Source organism: Lacerta agilis, chromosome 8 (assembly GCF_009819535.1).
Source record: "Lacerta agilis isolate rLacAgi1 chromosome 8, rLacAgi1.pri, whole genome shotgun sequence".
Taxonomy (NCBI): Eukaryota; Metazoa; Chordata; class Lepidosauria; order Squamata; family Lacertidae; genus Lacerta; species Lacerta agilis.
This window is the reverse complement of record NC_046319.1, coordinates 72,803,294-72,824,114: the sequence shown is the minus strand read 5'-3', so window position 1 is coordinate 72,824,114 and position 20,821 is coordinate 72,803,294. Positions and strand designations below refer to the sequence as shown.

At 43.0% G+C, this 20,821-nt stretch overlaps 1 protein-coding gene across 1 annotated transcript; it reads left to right on the top strand.

Annotated features, from left to right (window-relative positions):
- The first annotated feature begins 3,179 nt into the window (after window positions 1-3,179).
- LOC117052406 (phospholipase A2 inhibitor and Ly6/PLAUR domain-containing protein-like) lies at window positions 3,180-11,751 on the top strand. The gene is made up of 5 exons (XM_033159303.1): window positions 3,180-3,271; window positions 4,046-4,129; window positions 9,051-9,197; window positions 10,715-10,834; window positions 11,340-11,751. The coding sequence occupies exons 1-5, from the start codon at window positions 3,223-3,225 to the stop codon at window positions 11,498-11,500; spliced, it is 561 nt and encodes a 186-aa protein (XP_033015194.1). The 5' UTR covers window positions 3,180-3,222; the 3' UTR covers window positions 11,501-11,751.
- Window positions 11,752-20,821: the final 9,070 nt, after the last annotated feature.

Genomic DNA, 20,821 nt, shown 5'->3' with positions numbered 1-20,821 from the left:
ATAAAAGACCTAATATGCCTGCTAATTGGCCGAAATATGCTGATATATTAGAACAAGAAGGTCAGAATTATAAATTGAAGAGTTATGAGCAATTAAAAGGGAAAGTATCTGACTGGTTGCAGTATTATCAGATAAATGAAGTTTATAAGTTGGATAAGAAACACAGCTTTCAGTCCGAGAAATCCAAGTTGGAAACGGAATTGATAGAACCAAATACTAAAAATCTTTCCAGAATGTACAATTTGTTGCTAGAGTGGCATACGAAAGATGAAATGGTTAAATCGGTAATGATTGATTGGGCAAAAGATGTTGGACATAACATAATGTTGGAAGATTGGGAGAAATTGTGGAAAGAAGGTAATAAGTTTACAGCATGCAATATGTTAAGGGAAAATATTATGAAAATGATTTATAGATGGTATTTAACGCCAGTTAAGCTAGCTAAAATGTACCATGGTTTATGTAATAAATGTTTGAAATGCAAGCAAGTAGAAGGTACCTTTTTCATATGTGGCGGACATGCCCAAAGGTAAAGGACTTCTGGGAGAAAATATATAATGAACTTAAAAAGGTGTTGAAAAACACATTTAGTAAAAAACCAGAGGCCTTTCTGCTGGGCTTGAACAACTATGAAATCCCCAACAAGGACAGAACATTTTTTATGTATGCCACAACAGCTGCTAGGATTCTATTAGCTAAAAACTGGAAAACTGAAGAATTACCAACAGTGGAAGATTGGCAGATGAAGATGATGAAATACATGGAACTTGCAGAACTGATCGGGAAGCTCTGAGACCAGAGGGAGGAAGCGGTGCAGGAGGATTGGAAGAAATTTAAAGACTATTTGAAACAGCATGTAAAGATTGCTATCTGCAGGGGCGTCACAGGGGGGGCGGAGGGGGCGGGGGGCGCTGGGCAGCACCCCTGCTGGGGGTGACACACCGGGGGGCAGCCCCGCCCACTGGGCTTTTTAAAAAACTTTTTTAAAACTTTTTTTTAAAATTCTTTTTAGACTATTTTCAGCACTGCCGGGGTGGAGCCGCAGGGGCCACCAGCGAGTCGGGGTGTCACCCCCCTCGCTGGCCGCACCTGCAGCTCTGCCCTGGCAGCGCCGAAAATAGCCCCCGCCCTCCAGCGGCTTTTCAAGCCGCTGGCTGGCTTGCGGAGCCGGGGCAAGGAGAGGGGCGGGCCAGCGACTGACCTGCCCCTCTCCCTGCCCCACTTGCGCTCCCGCGGGGGTGCCGAGTGGGGGCTTTGGGAGCCTCTACGGGCTGCAAAGAGTCCCAAAGCCGCTGCTGTAGCACAAAGGGGTGCCAGGCTGCGGCTTTGGGGCTCTCTGCAGCCCGTAGAGGCTCCAAAAGCCCCCGCCTGGCATCCCCTGGGGGCGGGGCATTGCTGCGTGTGCGTGCGTCATGACTAGGGGCTAGGAACGCCCCTGGCTATCTGAGAATGGGGCTAGGAATGCCCCTGGCTATCTGAGAATGGAATCTCAGGGGCTAGGAACACCCCTGGCTATCTGAGAATGGAATCAGAGGACTTATAAGGTTACAGTTATGAAATTAGTTAGTTTAAGATAGGAGATAAGAATTAGGTAATAGAATTTCTTTTTAATGTGAAATAAGATTAGAAGAGAACGATGATTATATAATGTTTTGAAATTACTAAAGAGGATATACAATGAACGCAGAAAGAGAGGATGTGAGGAGGTCCCCTAATAATGTTAAGAAATAGTATGAGTATAATTAAATAAGTGTTTTTGCTTTTGTTGTGATTTTTGTTTTTGTATTTTTCTATTTGTATGAATTGTATTTTATTTTTGTTTTTTGTAGTGTTTTGTTTTTGTTGTAGTATCAAAATTTAATAAATTCTTATAAAAAAATAATAAATAAATAAATTGTGGATTACCCTTTTCCTCCATGAATATGTATATAGGTGGCAACTAAACCTGATGGTTATGTTCTACCTCTGCTGTTGGGGCAGTATGGCTCTGAATGTCTGTTGCTGGGACCCAGTAGTGCAAAGAATGATATTTTTATCAGGTCCTGCTTGCTGACTATGCACAGGCATCTGGTTGGCCAATGTGGAAATAGTTTTCTTGAGCCGATGCAAGTTCTGGCCGGCTGAAATTTACAGGAAATCTCCTTACAGCAGCCAAACTCCTAATTGCCCCCACGTGGTGCCACCCAGTGTACCAGTTGAAGAAGAGTCATTCCATAATGTCCCTGCTGAATAAGTATGCTTTCATAATTTTAATCTCATTCGAGCCAACAACTCATGTGGCTGAGTGAGGGAAGCCAAAGGAGAGAACAGGTTGAGGGAGTATGGAACCTTTTTGCAATCTATACCTGGGGTCAGGAACCACTGGCCTGGGAGCTAAACATGAGCCCTGCAAAACTCTGGAGTCTAACTATGCAGAAAAAAGGGTAACTTTAGAAGACTTTGCAGTCCCTTTATGATCTATATGGGCCAGGACTGTCCATATTTTATTCATCATCTATTTTGTTTATTAATGTTATTTCCCATCATTCCTGCAAAAGGAGGCCTGGCTGGATTTTCATATAGTCTTTCATTGTGTTCATCATGTAAAACTCCTAAGGAAGCTTAGCAGTTATTGGATAAGAAGCTACAGTAGTTCATATAAAAATCAGTGATTGGTTAGAGACTAGGAAGCAGGATAAGTGGACAGTACCCTCAGTGGAGAGTGGTCAATATTGAAGGATCAATATTGGGTTTGGGGATTTTAAGCATATTTACTTACATTTATTTCTGTCCCACATTCCCTTCCAAATGAACGTATGGCAGCAAACAACAAACATCTTTTCCCCAGAGGCATTGTGATGAAACTGGGGTGGAATGGATTGATGGGTTATTTGGTGGAGTTTCATGGGGTTCCCACAGGTACTTAAAATATCTGTTTCTTAACTCTCAGAATGGGAGGGAATGAAAGAGACAGCTGGCATAATTTCATACAGTTTATAAAAAAGACTGAATCCAATTTCAAAACTCTGCTTGATGTTCCAATATAAAATTACAGGAGGTCTGGGAAAGCCTGCTATCCCTTTTTTCATCATGTCCCACCCCTCACTGGACTGGTTCTTCCCACCTGGAACCCTCAGGCTCCTCTTCTTGGCCTATAAATCCCTCCAAATCAGCGCCTTCCTTCACCTGTCATCTGCTTCTCTTTTCTGAGAGTACTCATCAGCTTTTGATATCTCCAGCACCATGAATATCTTCCTGACTACTTGTCTTCTCTTGGTCATCCTTTCTCCAGGTGAGTAGGAAGCTGCAATCTTTAATTCCTTCTTTCAAATCTAGAAGGGAAGGAAAAGAAAAGCTAAAAATCCTTTGATGGAAAAGAAAAGCTAAAAATGCTGGATAAGTATCTGGGGATCTGGATAGTGGGAAAAGGCCAGCAAACCATGGTAGAAGGCTTGATAGACTGTACATTTGTATCATAAAGTTTAGCAACCTGTGGTCTATGGACCCTTTGAAGCCTGCAGCAGCTTTCCTACTTTCTATATCTGTTGATTCCACTCTTTCACAGTTGTAGCAATTGTGTTTCCCTCAGCTGGCTAAGGTGTTTGGCAGGGTTTGATGGGGAATAATTTCCACAAGGAGGAAAGTGTACCATTCTCCTCAATGCCCTCATGCTCTCCTCATCCACCCAAAAGCTATTTGTATTCTGAGGGGAATGGCATTACCAGTACCCATATTTTGTATTGCATTTAAAAGTATGTAGCTGAAATCCTCACTTCTCAGGGATGGGGGGGGGGAGGTGATGCCCCTGCTTTAATGCCTGCATGAATCATAGTAAATAGGATGAAGGCTACAGTAAATGCCTGTTCATCTCTTTGTTTGGAGATGTTCCTCTATCAGAGATAGCAGGAAGATGTCTGCCTGTGTGCATGCAGCCTCCAACACACCATTATATGTGGATCCTGAGACCAATGAGATTTCATCCAACTGGGAGTGTAGATTTCATTTCTCAAAAAACAAACAACTCATTTTTGTTGCACTGAATGTTTTTATTCTCTCCTTCCTGCAGTGACAGCTTTGTTGTGCGTTGGAAATACGAGACATGAATATTGCCATGGCATTTGCTTTACAATTCAAATAGACAACCATTTAAGTGAGTACAAAGTCTTTATGTCAAATTAAACCTGATTGTGTGGGTCTGTCATTAGTTGTCATCCCACTACAATTCCCACTAAGAATCTTGCTGGAAGCCTGTTTTGCCATACAAAGTTTCTAGACCCTAACCCAAAAGGAGATTACTCTTTGTGGGTTCAGGCACAGCGATGCAGTGGAGATGTGCACAGCTAGTGAATGAATACAAGGAGGCATGTGTTTGGTTCAGATTAGTCAGGTATTGGGCATGTCACTGTAATGTGTTATATGTAAGGAGGATTGGAAGAAATTCAAAGACTATTTGAAATGACGTGAGAAGATAGACATTTGAAATTAAAATCAGAGGATATATAAGGCTACGGTAGTGCCAGAAGTTAAGATAAGAAGTAGTTAGAATTATGTTAAGCTTATTTCTATTAGGATTAAGATTAGAGGTAAATGATGAATAATGTTTATAAAGATTAAGATTAGATGAGAAAGAAGATTTTATAATGTTATAAAGTTACTAAAGAAGATTAGAAATGAACGCAGAAGAGATGATGTGAGGAAGTCCCAATAGAATGTTAGGAATAAAATAAGGAAAGTTTAGTAAGGAGTTCCAGAAAAACATCTACTTCTGCTTCATTGACTACGCAAAAGCATTTGACTGTGTCGACCACAGCAAACTATGGCAAGTTCTTAAAGAAATGGGAGTGCCTGATCACCTCATCCATCTCCTGAGAAATCTGTATGTGGGACAAGAAGCTACAGTTAGAACTGGATGTGGAATAACTGATTGGTTCAAAATTGGGAAAGGAGTACGACAAGGCTGTATATTGTCCCCCTGCTTATTTAACTTATATGCAGAATTCATCATGCGAAAGGCTGGGCTGGATGAATCCCAAACCGGAATTAAGATTGCCGGAAAAAATATCAACAACCTCAGATATGCTGATGATACAACCTTGATGGCAGAAAGTGAGGAGGAATTGAAGAACCTTTTAATGAGGGTGAAAGAGGAAAGCGCAAAATATGGTCTGAAGCTCAACATCAAAAAAACTAAGATCATGGCCACTGGTCCCATCACCTCCTGGCAAATAGAAGGGGAAGAAATGGAGGCAGTGAGAGATTTCACATTTTTGGGTTCCATGATCACTGCAGATGGTGACAGCAGTCACGAAATTAGAAGACGCCTGCTTCTTGGGAGAAAAGCAATGACAAACCTAGACAGCATCTTAAAAAGCAGAGACATCACCTTGCCGACAAAGGTCCGTATAGTTAAAGCTATGGTTTTCCCAGTAGTAATGTACGGAAGTGAGAGCTGGACCATCAAGAAGGCTGATCGCCGAAGAATTGATGCTTTTGAATTATGGTGCTGGAGGAGACTCTTGAGAGTCCCATGGACTGCAAGAAGATCAAACCTATCCATTCTCAAGGAAATCGGCCCTGAGTGCTCACTAGAAGGACAGATCCTGAAGTTGAGGCTCCAGTACTTTGGCCACCTCATGAGAAGAGAAGACTCCTTAGAAAAGACCCTGATGTTGGGAAAGATTGAGGGCACAAGGAGAAGGGGACGACAGAGGATGAGATGGTTGGACAGTATTCTCGAAGCTACTAACATGAGTTTGGCCAAACTGCGGGAGGCAGTGAAGGATAGGCGTGCCTGGCGTGCTCTGGTCCATGGGGTCACGAAGAGTCGGACACGACTGAACGACTGAACAACAACAAGTTTAGTAAGTGTTTGTTAAGGTTTTTGTATTTTTGTGTTTAATTTTGTTATTTTTTGTATTTTTTGTAGTTTTGTAGTGTGATGTATTGTTTTGTTGTATTTTGTGCTTGTTGTTTTAAATTTTTTAAATCTACCTCTAAAGATGGTTTGCAAACTTAAGCTAGCGTAGAGTTTGGTTGCTCACTTGGCTGAGATGGTTTGAGTATATTTCACCAATCCTGGCCTGACTGCATTGACTGCCAATTCGTTTCTGGGCCAAATTGAAAGTAGTGGTTTTGAGCTATAATGCCTTCAGTGGCTCAGGACAACAATACCTTGCTCTGTATGTACCTACCCAGATCATGAGGGGTTTTTTTTGTGTGCCTCCTGTGTGGTAGGTCTGGAGGTTGGCAACATGAGAATGGACCTTTTCTGTAATGGTTCCCCATTTGTGGAATACGTTCTCCAGGGTGCCTTTACGATATTCTTTTAGGCACCAAATGAAAACTTGCCTCCTCAACCAGGCCTTTTAACATTGTACCAACAACAATAGTTTATTTCAGCGTTAAGCTCATAGTAAAAACAAAACTAAGACAAAACATTGTACCATTTTACATGTGTTGTGGGAGGGGAGATTATTGGTTTTGTAATATTTTTATGCTATTTCTATTTCTATTTTTATGTTTTATTTTTATGTTTTGAACCTCCCTCATATCTACAGATGCAGGGTGGTTAATGAATTAATGAATTAATTATATAAATTAATAACCAATGTCAACCATTCCACCTTCCTGTTAATAGACAACTGGGGGTGACTAACATTAGTGCCCACTTATGGCAGGAACTGCAGGAGTGGGTGAAATTGGTCTCTGTAAATCTGGAGAGATTAAGGCTACTCTAATCATTGTAATTCCGACTGGCCATCTGAAATATTAAAAATTGGAAAAATGTCCAAAATTCAAAATAGAGAAAAATATGACAAAATAGAAATTTAAACTTAAATATCTAAATGAAAAGTTGAAATCTTACTTACCTAGCTACTGCACTGTGAGGGAAGGATGTGTGTGTGTGTGCTAATCCTGTTTACAATGTGCTTGTCCAGGGAATACTAAAAATGTCTGCTTTGAATCTCTCTTAAGAGAATAGGTGACATCCAATAAAATATTGAATTTTCTCTCTCTTAACATTCCTTTGTAGGAATGGATCTAGACACTAGGAGACACTATATTGTTTAATTATCATCCTCTCTTGCTCATGTTAGTGACATCAACAGTGTTACATCATTTGCAGCTTTAAACTTCAAAGATAAGACAGAGTTGATTTAACCCTCTAGATCAGTATTTCCCAATTAGCTAATTCCTGAGGACCTTCACTCCCTGTTAAGAACAACACATTGTTTTGTGAAGAAATAAAAGTAGCATTTACTTACATAATCTCTCTTGAAGCACAATTACAGTAGCAAAATGAAGGAAGGTTTATAACTAATATCTAAGTTACAAAAGTACAAATTGTAAGTTCAAAAATGGAATCTGAGCTGCCGAGCTCAGACATGCACATTTGATCAGCTTGGAATCAATGATGATTTTAAAAAGGGCTGCCGAGGTAGGAAGGAAGTATGTAGTGTTACAGCTTCCTGCCCAGGGAGACAAGGGAAGTGATCTCACAGAGTTCTCTTTAGTAAATTTTAGAAGAAAGCTTTGTGAACCTCAGCCCCTTCATGTGCCTATCAGGCAAAACATGAACTGTTGGTTACATTGCAATAATGTCCCCCTTGAACAGCATCCAGTGAACCCCAAGTAGTCACTGGCAAGGGGTGTTCTGTCCCCTGAGTCATTTCATCTCACTAAGGATCCAGTCCAATGCGTCTTCCGTTGCCCAAAGTGGTGAATGCTAACCCACTGGTAAACCTACAAAATGTGGACCCAACCCACATTTGTGAGGTCCATTAGACACCTGTTGCAGCCAGCTGCTAAAAATGTGCTAAAAATGTGCTTCCTCTGACCAGTACAATGTTCCTTCTCTGTGCATGGCCTCAGAGTGTTGAATGTTCTGACCACTTTCCACATTTTGCTGCATCACTTTGTTCATCTTCATCTGCTCCCTGTTAATTCAGGTGGGGTCGTCAGCTCCCCTCCCCTCTCTAATTTTCCAGCGTAGCCAAGCATTGGCAGACTTAGGAGCCACTTCCTTGTCCTCTCACCATCTTCTGCCCACACAGACTAGTACATAAGCCACTCCAAGGCCATTCCCCAATATTTTCCTCTTCCTCTTCATCTTTGTCTTCCTCTTCCTCTCCTCCTGCCCTGAGTCCCTTGTTGTTTACCCAATGAAAGCAAAGAAGGCTGTTGTGACTGGGTGCACCAGTCATCTCACTTTACACTCTGAGTGGACCTGGATGAACAGGTCCCCTCAGAGCCTGGTTTGGATCCTAATTGACTCCCATGTTCTTGTGAGTTCTTCCTTGTCTGCAAGTGGTGGGAAACTGCCTGGCCCAGGGGTGCCAGGTATCTGGGTCACAAGGGGCTGCAGCTCCCTCATTATTTTGAGACCATTCAAAGTTGAAGGTGCTACCATCCTAAACTGCCCTTGCCAGGTGGGGGGCTTGGAGGGTGGTTTTCGCACATGTGTGATGCCATGAACCCATGACAACCCCTCCAGTGTTGTGCCCAATGTTGTGTGCCTGGCCCGGCCCAGTGCTCAGATGCTGGAAACCATAATGTACTCAACCCATCCACTGTCACACTGTGCTGCAAATGGTACTCCTGGAAAGGAGGGGGGGGAATGGTGATTCTCAGACCAAACAGAATGAATATACCTGATCCCAGCCCCATCTAATAAATATTGGACTCAAAGCCATCTCTCCACTCTCGCCTTTCAGAACTTGCCTTCAAGCTGCTGCAAAATAGGCCTGTGATATATGGTAACAGCACAAAGTCTCAGACCCTGACAGTAAAACCTGGACATATGGCAGCCCTAATGTGAATGACATTCCAGGCTCTTGCCATTTTGTATGACCAGAAAAACAAGTCCATCTTATCTCATTTATGTGCAAGCTTCTTTAGTATATGCATATGGTTTTGCAGAAAAAGTATTCAAAGTATAAGGTGATTCTTGAAGAAACAACTTGAAAGATTGTTGAATTCAGTGTTTGCCTTGTCTTTTTTAAAAAACTGCCTAGAGAGCATTGATTTGGAGTTTTGCTGATCTAGCTATTCCTTCCAATTATCTCTCACAGATAGCACTCCAAACAGAAGAACAAAATGGGGATGTATGACAGATTGCACCTCAGATAAAACCACCTTCACTACAGTAGGAAATAAGTACTTCAGAAACATCAAGACCTGCTGTGGAAAGCAGCTTTGCAATGCTACGCCCCCTCCTCGTAAGTGTATATATCTGAATATAATCATAAGGATAAATAGCACTGAGGTTTCAGATTTCTTCCTTGGTAGTGCTTAGGCAAGTTTTACTGTTTCTTGCCATGCTTCATCCCCCTAGTTTCTATGGTAGATGCTCAGAATCTGTATCATCAGCTGTCTCAGGGATAGACCATGTACATTTATTCCTCAAGAGATTCAGATGACCCCAGAGAGTGTGGAAGAGAACACACTAGATATATTGGGGTATGGCAGAGGAAGATCAGAAAACACGTTCTTGTACCCTGACAACCTTGTTGGCTGTTGCTGCTGAATGCCTTGTAGCTAGAAAACAAAAGCAGCAATGCAAAAGCAGCAATGCAGAAGCAAAGGGTGTTGGGATTGTGATCAGGGTGCCCTCAGCCACATTTAAAAAAATAAAAAATAAAAATTGCTCCTTAATCTGTGGTTTGAATTGTCTCTCCTTGGTGAGAGGAAGGAGTACCATGGAGTGTTTGTGTGCAGTTCCTACCATCCTCAGATGAGCGTCTGGAGTGGGAAACTACAATGTGGGATGGAGCCAGATTGCTGCCAGGAACATTTGAGTGGCTGATGGGTAAAAATTTGCATGGTTATTTTGTACAGTTCAGTCAATGAAAAGTTTGTTTTGTTTTGCTGTGCATTTTTGTGGAAGGAGTGACTGGTGATATTGGTGGTGACTGAGTGAGAGATACTGGAGTGACTGGGTGGATGATGTGTTTGTGTGAATTTGTGGAGTACAATGGGATGTGTGATAATGAATGAGAAGCAGATACTGTAAGGTTTGTGGATATGAGAAGTATGTGTTGTGTGTGGTGCAGAGTATTTTTGTGAGTTAGGAAGTGCCTTGGCAAGAAGAGCACTAAAGATGGATGGGGTCCTGACTCTAAAAATATTTGAAGATGTGCTGATACACATAGCAAGATTTTTAGGAATAAGATTAAATTTTATTTTATTATTATAATTTCTGAATTTTGTAAACCAATTGAGGATGTATAATAAGTGATATATAATAGAAATAAAAATTAAACAAATATACACCAAGGCTTGCTTTATTCATTCATTCATTCATTCATTCATTCATTCATTCATTCATTCATATAAAGAACTTTATATGTAACCCATAATGACAGTTTACAATATAGTAACAAAGTAAACAACATAATATGATTAAACAATGTTATATACGTACATCTATTTTATAAAGCAATACAGAAGAAAACATAATGAGTGATGGGACATCATACAAAGTAAGTAATGCACAACAAATAGGAGTGGCAAATTAGTCACATTGCCAACCCATCAATAACCTCCTTAAAAATACTACTGTTGGTCTGCTCATCTCAGGTCCAACTTTGTGCATTATGGGGAAATTTAATTGTGGAAACAGAATGCAGTGGAGATGCTGCAACCCTCTGAAAGGGAAGAGAACTGAGGTCCATGAATCATTATAGAGATATATGGGCTGGAGCCATGTGTTGACTTTAGTTGTTGCATTTGTCAGGGAGAGATCCAAAATTAAATGGGCTGGAGTGTCCATTCTACTGTCAAGATAGTAAGGCCCCAAAGACAGTCAAGTGTTTTGATGATGAGACTCGATGCATGGACTTCATTCTTATTCGTGGTAAGTAGAACTGCCAGCCCAAGAGTGGAAGAAGAGAAATAGGGTGGGTAGGGGGTTGCTCTCCCATTCTGTTTGGGGTTTCCTGCTGAAAATAGACTCTGTGTGTATTGGGAGGAGGGAGTTTCTTTTTTTCTGAAAATATAATGGAGTTGAAATCATCTTTGCTTCCTGCGTATAAATATGAGACCCTATATTTCTGGGGTGCAGGAATGGACAAGAGAGAGAAATAATGTGTTAGTCAAATTACATGTAAAAGTGTCTTTTAAGAGAGACCTGATCTGGAAATCAATATGGATGTGGATTGGGCTCCTGTCCCATAATTTATAAATTGGACTTTTTCTAAATTTTAAATCTTTCATGATGTGATTCTCAGATGTGATATATACTTGCAAAATAAACTTAATAAAAGTTAAAATGCACCTGTTCTCTCTGTTCTGCACACGTACAGAGGCACATCCCATACAACCCAGGGGCTCTTGTGACCTTGTCTCTTTTTCTTTACTAGGTGATGCTAAAGTTCCTGAAGTTTTCCAAGGCTGTGCAACACCATCTTTTTGTGAACAAGCCAGTGCATCAATGATTGACAAGTACCTTTCAGGCAACATAACCCGACCACGATGCTATGAAAGCTTCCCTTCCTCAGAACAGCAAAGCTTTGCAGGGTAGCCAAGAGAGAATAATTCTTCCTTTTGGAGTCCACCATTTGCTGCAGTAGTGGAGGTGGAGTTTGCTTGTCTGGTGGTGGGAGTGCAGAGTGACAGGGATTCACAGGAATCTCTTTGGCATTTAGTGAAGGGTGAATGGGATGCAGGGGATAGAGAAGCTAAAGTAGAAATGTGGGGCTTGGGGGCTCTGATTCATTACAATATGGTATATATATGGTTAAATTTTCATTTGTGATAATCAAAATAAATTGGTGTGGCAAATAAAAACTATGTTCTGTGTCTTTATCGAATTAAGAATATTTTGGTGGTGGCAGCGGCAGCAAAGGACAATAGGTTTAGAAGCAACAAATGGGCAGTTGCTTGAGGAAATGTACCTGTATATGCCACTTCACATTTCAAAGAAATCTCTTGAGTGACTTACAAAAAACCCAGAAAATACAATAAAAGCTTCACACCAACTTATCAAGATGGGAACATTGGAGAAAACTCTAAAATGTGGCTTACTGTGGGCTATTGTAGTTGCTTTTCTGGGGATTAACCACACAGCAGTCAGAGCAAGGACAGATTCCTATTGTTTGATAGAACTCTGGAGAAGCACTGAGGGATTCAGGAGTCAGGAACATAAGAGTATTTCTGTGGATCGCAGAAAATACCCATCTGATTCAGTATTCTGCTCCCTTAGTCCCTAAACATATTCTCATGAGAAGCCCACAAAACAAGACATGAGCGCAAGAGCCTCTCTCACCAGGGTTCTCCAGTAACTTGTATAAAGAACAGAGGATGCTGGCCCACTAGTTCTTTGCAACATTATCCGAATCCGTGTCCAAAATGAAACTATAATGAATAGGTTCAATTAGTGTGTCTGTGAGGAAGAAATGAAATATGTGACGGGTTGCAATGCCTAATATTTAGCCCTACTAGATTGGCCCCGGCTCCATTGATTGTTATGAGGCCTATAAAAATAAAACAAAACACTATAGCAGATATGAAAGCAGTCACAACTCCCTCCAACATTCCTCAGATGAAAGTAGGCACATTCTATTCTAAATAAGTATCATATAATCTTAGAATTGTACACCTGGAAAGGAGCCCAAGGGTCATCTAGTCCAACTCCTTGCAATGCATAGATATTTTGCCCAATGTGGGTCTGGAACCCACAACCCTGAGATAAAGAGTCTGAAAATGAAGCCTTATGAGAAACAGTTGAGGTCAGCAGCTGATTAGTTTCTTTTTACTGAGAAGTAGCACAGTGCAGATCTTTAGCATTCCTAGAGTCCTAGGAAGGTCATTTTTTTGTACAATTAATCACATTCAGTATTGCAGTATTTTGGGTCTATGGATCACAAAAAAAGATCTCTGTGTGTATTGCAGCAGAAAGTGATCCTACCTATACAGCTTAAGGAACAACAAATGTACTTTTCTGAAAGAACTTTTATAGCATAGATCCAACACACTTAGGTTCCAACCAAAGTCTAACTTGCTTCTAACACAAAGCTAGTTATACTCTCCTTTCTACTGAGGCACACATGTTTCTTGACTCACACCTAACAAGCTGCAGGGACAACTAAATACACCCAACTAACCCTGTCTTGCCTTTTCCCCACAGGCATAAATTTACATACTCCAACAGTTTCCCTGGGTATTCTGGTTCAGGTTGTTGAGTTTCAGATAGAGCTGGGAAGATATATCAGTATATCTTTCAAGAAGAGTTTGAAGTCTGTATTGTGATATTGGTTTCATAATTTTTGACTGCCAGTATATAGCAAATCATGCAAATCACACCTGGCTTGAGAGCAGTACATGTAAAAAGGATCTAGGAGTCTTGGTAGACCACAAACTTGACATGAGTCAACAGTGTGATGCAGCAGCTAAAAAAGCCAATGCAATTCTGGGCTGCATCAATAGGAGTATAGCGTCTAGATGAAGGGAAGTAATAGTACCGCTATATTCTGCTCTGGCCAGACCTCACCTGGAATACTGTGTCCAGTTCTGGGCACCACAGTTCAAGAAGGATACTGACAAGCTGGAACGTGTCCAGAAGAGGGCAACCAAAATGGTTAAAGGCCTGGAAACAATGCCTTATGAGGAACGGCTTAGAGAGCTGGGTATGTTTAGCCTGGAGAAGAGAAGGTTAAGGGGTGATATGATAGCCATGTTCAAATATATAAATGGATGTCATATAGAGGAGGGTGAAAGGTTGTTTTCTGCTGCTCCAGAGAAGCGGACACGGAACAATGGATTCAAACTACAAGAAAGAAGATTCCACCTAAACATTAGGAGGAACTTCCTGACAGTGAGAGCTGTTCGGCAGTGGAATTTGCTACCAAGGAGTGTGGTGGAGTCTCCTTCTTTGGAGGTCTTTAAGCACAGGCTTGACAGCCATCTGTCAGGAATGCTTTGATGGTGTTTCCTGCTTGTCAGGGGGTTGGACTGGATGGCCCTTGTGGTCTCTTCCAACTCTATGATTCTATGTGTGTGCTGGTGCTGGTGGGGCTATGCAAAAATCACATTTGAGTCATCTGTGGGTATGTTTCAGCAGCACTGAGTGCCCCTTTGGAGGAATGGGGGTTGGCTGGGTTGGGTTGGTGTCAATTATAAGTAGCCTTCCTGTGTTCTCATGCGTTCTCACTTCATGCCTGAACAACATGCTGCCATTAGCTTGCAACAGGAGAGGGCAATAGCAGCTTTAGACACTGGATGTACTGAGCAGCCTATTCCCCAAGGTCATTCCAGCAGTTGGTTTTTACCAGTCTCTGATGAAGAAACTGTGTCATCACCACATAGCAGTGAAAGAGGGAGAGGCAGTGGCAGGAAGGGATGAAAATTGGTGGAATGCTGCAGGGGGTGCCCTAATTTGCCCTCTTGAAATGTTGGGGGGTATGATATTGTAGAGTTGCAAAAGATCCAGGAAAGGCAGACCATGAGACTGAAGAGTATGGAATAAATCCCCTATGTGGAAATTAAGGCCTTTTTAGTTTAGAGGAAAGACAAAAATGAGAGATGAGGGAGGTGTATAAGATTATGCACGCCGTGGACAAAATGGATAGAGAAAACCTTTTCTCTTTCTCTGAGAATGCTAGACACACAAGGAAATGAAATGTTGGAAGATTCAGCACAGAGGAAGGAAGGTGCCTTTTCAAACCATACATAATTAAACCAGGGAAACTATAAAAATTGAACACATAAACTTGGCTGGATGCAGAAATACAAACTGGTTCCAGCATACAAGATTGCTGGAAAGTTAAATACATGTACGTGTGATCCACTAATTGTTGATGGCTTTGTGCCTAATTGAGAGCATCTTGACTCCACAGATATTGTGGTGAAACAGAGGTGGGGATAGAGTAGAAAGGCATGTAGTGAAATTTCAAGGTTTTCCTGAAAAAGACTCATTTATTTACAATTCATATTTTCTGACAGTGAGAGTGGGACGCACTGGAAAGGGCATCTGGAAGACTTTCATGGAGTGGCATAAAAACTCCATAGCAAAGTTTTGAATAGAGCAGGTGGGGGCTGACATGGGGTGGGGGGACTACACATGACAGTTGAACAGAAGATTCAAGTTCAGCAGGAATGGAGTTCAGAAAGGCTATTTTGCATTAGTTTGGTTATGTTAGCTTTTGTGGTTTTTGCCCTTGCTACAAACCTTTCATTATTATTCAAACCCTTAGTGTTTCTTCATCTCTCCTTTATCTCTGCTGTTGTTTTAAACCTCCATTTTTGGCTTTCGTTTCCAACCACAGACATGGAAGTTGCTCCCCCCAGGCTCTCAGACCCTCCAAGTGTCCATATTTTCTAGGGACACCCCTGATTAAGAAAAGCTGTACTGGTTTCTGATTTGATCCTGGAATGTCCTGCTTTTCCTTAAAGGTAAAGGGACCCCTGACCATTAGCACCAGTCGTGTCCGAGTATGGAGTTGAGGTGCTCATCTCACGTTACTGGCCGAGGGAGCAGGCATACATCTTCCGGGTCATGTGGCCAGCATGATAAAGCCACTTCTGGAAAACCAGAGCAGCGCACGGAAACACCGTTTACCTTCCTACCGGAGTGGTACCTATTTATCTACTTGCACTTTGTGCTTTCGAACTGCTAGGTGGACAGGAGCTGGGGCTGAGCAACGGGAGCTCACCCCGTCGCAGGGATTTGAACCGCCGACCTTCTGATCAGCAAGCCCTAGGCTCTGTGGTTTAACCCACAGTGCCATCTGCTTTTCCTTAGGATGTCCCTATTTTCATTGGAGAAATGTTGCAGGGCTCTCTGGAGCCGAGCAAAACCCTGGGTGGAGGGAGTGGGCCAGAGGAGACTTATCTGCTCCCCCCCAACTGGAATTTTGTGGGGACAATGTGAACACAGGGATACTGTTTGAAGTCGGCTTCTGCCATCAGCTGAGGTGGAAATCTTCATCGGAGGCAGGACCGCACTTACCCAGTGCTACCAGACCTTCTGCTTCACATTAAGGCCAGGTATATCTAACTCCCACCCTTCTCTTTTCACTTATAGTGGGGTTTCATGCAAGATTGTAATGTCCACATTTCTGTAGGCGTTTAAAAATTGTTGGGGAATCTTTTGTTAATTAATCAAAGTGTGTATGCATTGTAGAATTTGCTACCTGCTTGGATTGTAACTTTGCTGTCTGAAGGAGCATTTAATATATAATTAATAATATACACAAGTATCAAATGTGGTGAAAATACTAGTACAACAAAACAAAACAGCAACACCACAAACTGGCTAAAAATATAAAACCAAATCTACTAGAATAACAGATAGAATAGAAATGGGCTAGTAACCATTCAAATCACAAACATTTAAAACAAGGAATGGATAAAAATACAACTATATCTAAACAAATTGGATTAATGAATCTTTCAACAAGTAGCATGAGTCCAAACACGGAATGATAACCCTGTGCCCCCACAATGGTGAGGGTAGCACATAGGAGAATGGAGAAAAGTTCAAAAGCCGCTGTTGAAGCCGAACTAGATGAAATGTTCTTCAATGGGTCTTGAGATGGAAACACAAAGCCTGGAGGTGAGAGGCAGAATTTGTGTGTGGTGTGTAGTATTTTGTGAGTTAGGAGAAGCCTTGGCAAGAGGAGCACTGAAGACCGAAGGGGTCCCTGACTTTAAAGATCTGCATCATCTCCACTGCTCAGTCCCTGACATCACCTCTCTAGAACCCTCCATCTCCTCCCCATTTGGTGTTTTTTTCCCCAGTTGGGGTGGCATGTATTGAATGCCCTTTGCAAGCCTGGCACAAGGACATGTTCTGCCTACTCCCATGATCTTTCTTCTGGGCCATACCCTATCCCCACAATCAGGTATTGCAACTTCTTTCTTTGCATCCTGGAGTCGATGAGAATTTGTTCTGATTGGTGCTCTTCCTCTCCTTCCACCATGAAGGGAGGCAGAGGTGCTTGTCTAGGTGCCTGGTAAGGATGTGCAGGCACAATGGGTGACAAGACTGATCTGTGGAAAAAGGGGGTGAATATTCATAGATACAGGCAGTCAGAGCCTGGGGAGGCAGTTTCCACCATTCTTCATCTGCCCAGTCCCTGACACCTTGGCAGCTCTGGTGCTGTGACATCTTCTAAGACGAACTCAGATTTGGTTTCACTGAATTATACTTAAAATGGGTTTTTTTGAGCATGCATCTACTTCTTTTTCTTTCTTTCTGAACCTGGGTGTCTCCTAAACAGAACACATAACCTAGAGCAGATTTTAAGGATGACGTGTGTTCAGAGCAGATTTTGAAATGGCAAGATCCTGTAGGCTGGTGTATGTTCTGGCCACTAGAAGCTGGTAGGGAATGTGAGAAGAGCCAAATTCCTAATTGCATCTAAGTGATGATTGCCCAGTGCACCTGTTTAAGAAAAGTAATTTCATAATGTACCTGTTGAAGAAGCATGGTTTCATAATTTTGTCGAAAGTGATGAAACTACTTATGCCATCCAAATTTGGCTGCAGTGGGATATACACTTTGCATGTGTAACACGTGTTGTGTCTCCTCTCTTGGAGAAGGGAACAGGGGTGGGGGGGGGGCAAAGGAAGAGGTACCACCTCAAATAAAGCCCTGGCTATGACTGTACTTGCAATAATGTTTTCAGTCACTCAAGAAGGATATTGTAGAGTTGGGAAAGATTCAGAAATGGGGAGCCATGTTGCTTAAAAGGAAGGATTAACTCCTCTGTGAAGATAGATTACAAGATTTGGGGCATTTTAGTTTAGAGGGAAGGAAAAAACAAAGATGATAGAGGTGCATAAGGTCATGATGTCGTAGTGAAAATGGACAGAGAATATGTTTTTCTCACTCTGTGATAATGCTAGATCTGGTAGCCACACAAGGAAACTGAATGTTGGAAGATTCAGGACAAATAAAGGAAGGTGGTTTTACAAAGCGCACATAGTTAATCCAGGCAACTATTAAATTGAACAGGTAAATTTGGATGGATCCAGGAATGTAAGCAGGTTGAAGCATCAGTATCATTTGTTGAGACATTGGGAAGAAAAGGGGGAAAGAGGTGGGTGGGATGGGGAGATGGGTGGGATGGCAATGTTTTTGTTTAACTTAATATCTATATATAGGGTTTGGTGTCAAAGAAAAGTTATTGTTCCCTCTCTGATAACAATGGAACTTAATTGAATGTTGGAAAATTCAGGATAGATAGAACAAGGTGCTTTTTCATAATTAAGCTCTGGAAACTAAATGTAGAATTGGCTACATACCAGAATGCAAACCGGTTCCAGCATCACAAGATCACTGAGAAGATACATATATGTGAATGTGATGTACCAACTTTTTACCTGATTGACAGCATCTTGGCCCCATGGGCATTGTGGTGAAACTGAGGTGGGGATAGACTGGAAGGGCAACTGGTGAATTTCATGGAGTTCTGCTGTTGTTTTAAACCAGCCCTTCTTTCACCTTATTTGCCCCACTCTTTCTGCTGTACCCAAATGTATTTCGTCCATTCCTGTGCTGCGTCATGTGAAAGGGACAAATGACATTGAACCCTGAAATATTCTATAGGACCTTTGTGTAATGTATTTGCCTCCTGGAACAGTGTGCTGTCTTCTACATGAAATTCCAGATTCAATATAGTGATTTATAACAAATATTTGATTAAATGGGGAACACCCATACACAGACAATTTCAATAAAGTGAACGTAGCCTTCTCTAACTGAAGAACCAGCTGAGAGGATTCCTCTTCCGATTCTAATAAACTTAAACACAGAATAACATATCAACATAAGGTATGTGCGCAAAGCAGACTGCAGTAGAGTTGAAAGAAGGAGACCTGGAAATGGGTCTTGTCTGTGTGCAAGGGAGTATTAAAGTGGGGAAAGGAGGGAAAAAAGGGGTGACGGCAGGGTGGTGTCCCCCCCCCCCATCGGAACGTGCCATAGTACACTTCTGGTATCTCTAGGGTGGACACCATTGAAGTCCAGCTTCCTGATGATGATATTGTTGCTTGTTTACAAAATCATTCTGTGGGACAATTTCCTCCAAGGAGTCGGTGAGAACAGTGGAGTGATGGCATGAGCAGCAGCGAAGCTGAGGGGCCAAAAGTTGCCTCATGATGCAAAGAGTCAGTGGTGAAGGCTTAAAACTCTAAGGGTGCTTGTGCAGTGCAGGCCATGCTGAGGCCAGGGTGCATGAATGGAAGTAGAAGATGCAGTGGCCAGCTACTGTAATCACATTGCGTAATATGGTGTTGGACCCAGGTGGCACTGTGGGTTAAACCACAGAGTCTAGGGCTTGCTGATCAGAAGGTCGGCGGTTCGAATCCCTGCGATGGGTTGAGCTCCTGTTGCTCGGTCCCAGCTCCTGCCAACCTAGCAGTTCGAAAGCACGTCAAAGTGCAAGTAGATAAATAGGGACCGCTCCGGTGGGAAGGTAAACGGAGTTTCCGTGTGCTGCTCTGGTTCACCAGAAGCGGTTTAGTCATGCTGGCCACATGACCCGGAAGCTGTCTGTGGACAAACGCCAGCTCCCTCGGCCTATAGAGCGAGATGAGCGCCGCAACCCCAGAGTCGGACACAACTGGACCTGAAGGTCAGGGGTCCCATTACCTTTAATATGGTGTTGCCCACCAATATGGTGTTGCCATGCTTGGTAAGCTTCACACAGTGAGTTGTCCACAAGGAAACAAGGGTAGAAAACAGGAGGAATTTAAGTGGCAGCCCAAGGGAGTACATGTGCACCTTGCACCTCGCTGCGTGTCAAGGACCCCCAGGACACCCCCAAAGAAAGAAACATAGAATCATAGAATCATAGAGTTGGAAGAGACCACAAGGGCCATCCAGTCCAACCCCATGCCAAGCAGGAAAGCCCCTTCCGCCCTTAGAAAGGAGGGGGGGTTGCAGTTAGCACGAGCCCTCCACGTGCACAGGGGATGCTTGCATCCCCTGGCGCTATTGGGTGTGCTCTGGGTGCGGTGCCCAGCTGGCTGACCAACCGGTGCAGCCGGCTAGGGCGTGCACACTGCACTTAAGTGGGCTCGCAGCCAGAGCTTGCCCTCTTTTCCTGGGCTCCCGTTCGATTGGTTACGGGTGTGAGGGTATTGGCGGCGAGCCAAATGTTTTGGCTCGATTGGCGGTTAGGCATTGGATAAGGTCAGGAAGGTTAGGAGGTGGGGGGGAGGACGGGCCAACACCTCCCCCCAAGTGCTGAAGGGTACTTCGTAAAGGAGTCCGGGGGGCGTGTCCGTGTCCGGAGCCGTGGGTGGTCAGGGCCTAAGGCACGCCCCAGATCGGTGATCACAGGGTGAGTCCTTAGCTGATGTGCAGCAGCAAGGGCTCACCCAACAGTGGTTATCCCTTCCTGGACTGCCAGCACGTCGTACTGGAGTCGGATATAATCTAGTTAGATCCAATGCCTAAAGCCAATACAGCTCAACATCCGGAACCAATAAAGTTGTGGCCTTTTATTCTCCATTTAATCTTATATACAGTGTCTTGTGTCTTATTTATTCACGGGAGGGGTCGGGATATCGACATGCAAAGCCCCTTCCGCCCTTAGAAAGGAGGGGGGTTGCAGTTAGCACGAGCCCTCCACGTGCACAGGGGATGCTTGAATCCCCTGGCGCTATTGGGTGTGCTCTGGGTGCGGTGCCCAGCTGGCTGACCAACCGGTGCAGCCGGCTAGGGTGTGCACACTGCACTTAAGTGGGCTCGCAGCCAGAGCTCGCCCTCTTTTCCTGGGCTCCCGTTCGTTCCTGCTTTCCCTTCCCACCCTCCCTTTAGGTTAGGTTTTCCTTGACCTTGCTATGGACCACGGTTGGTCGCCGTTGAGGGGCCTGGTAGGAATTTTTCCACCTG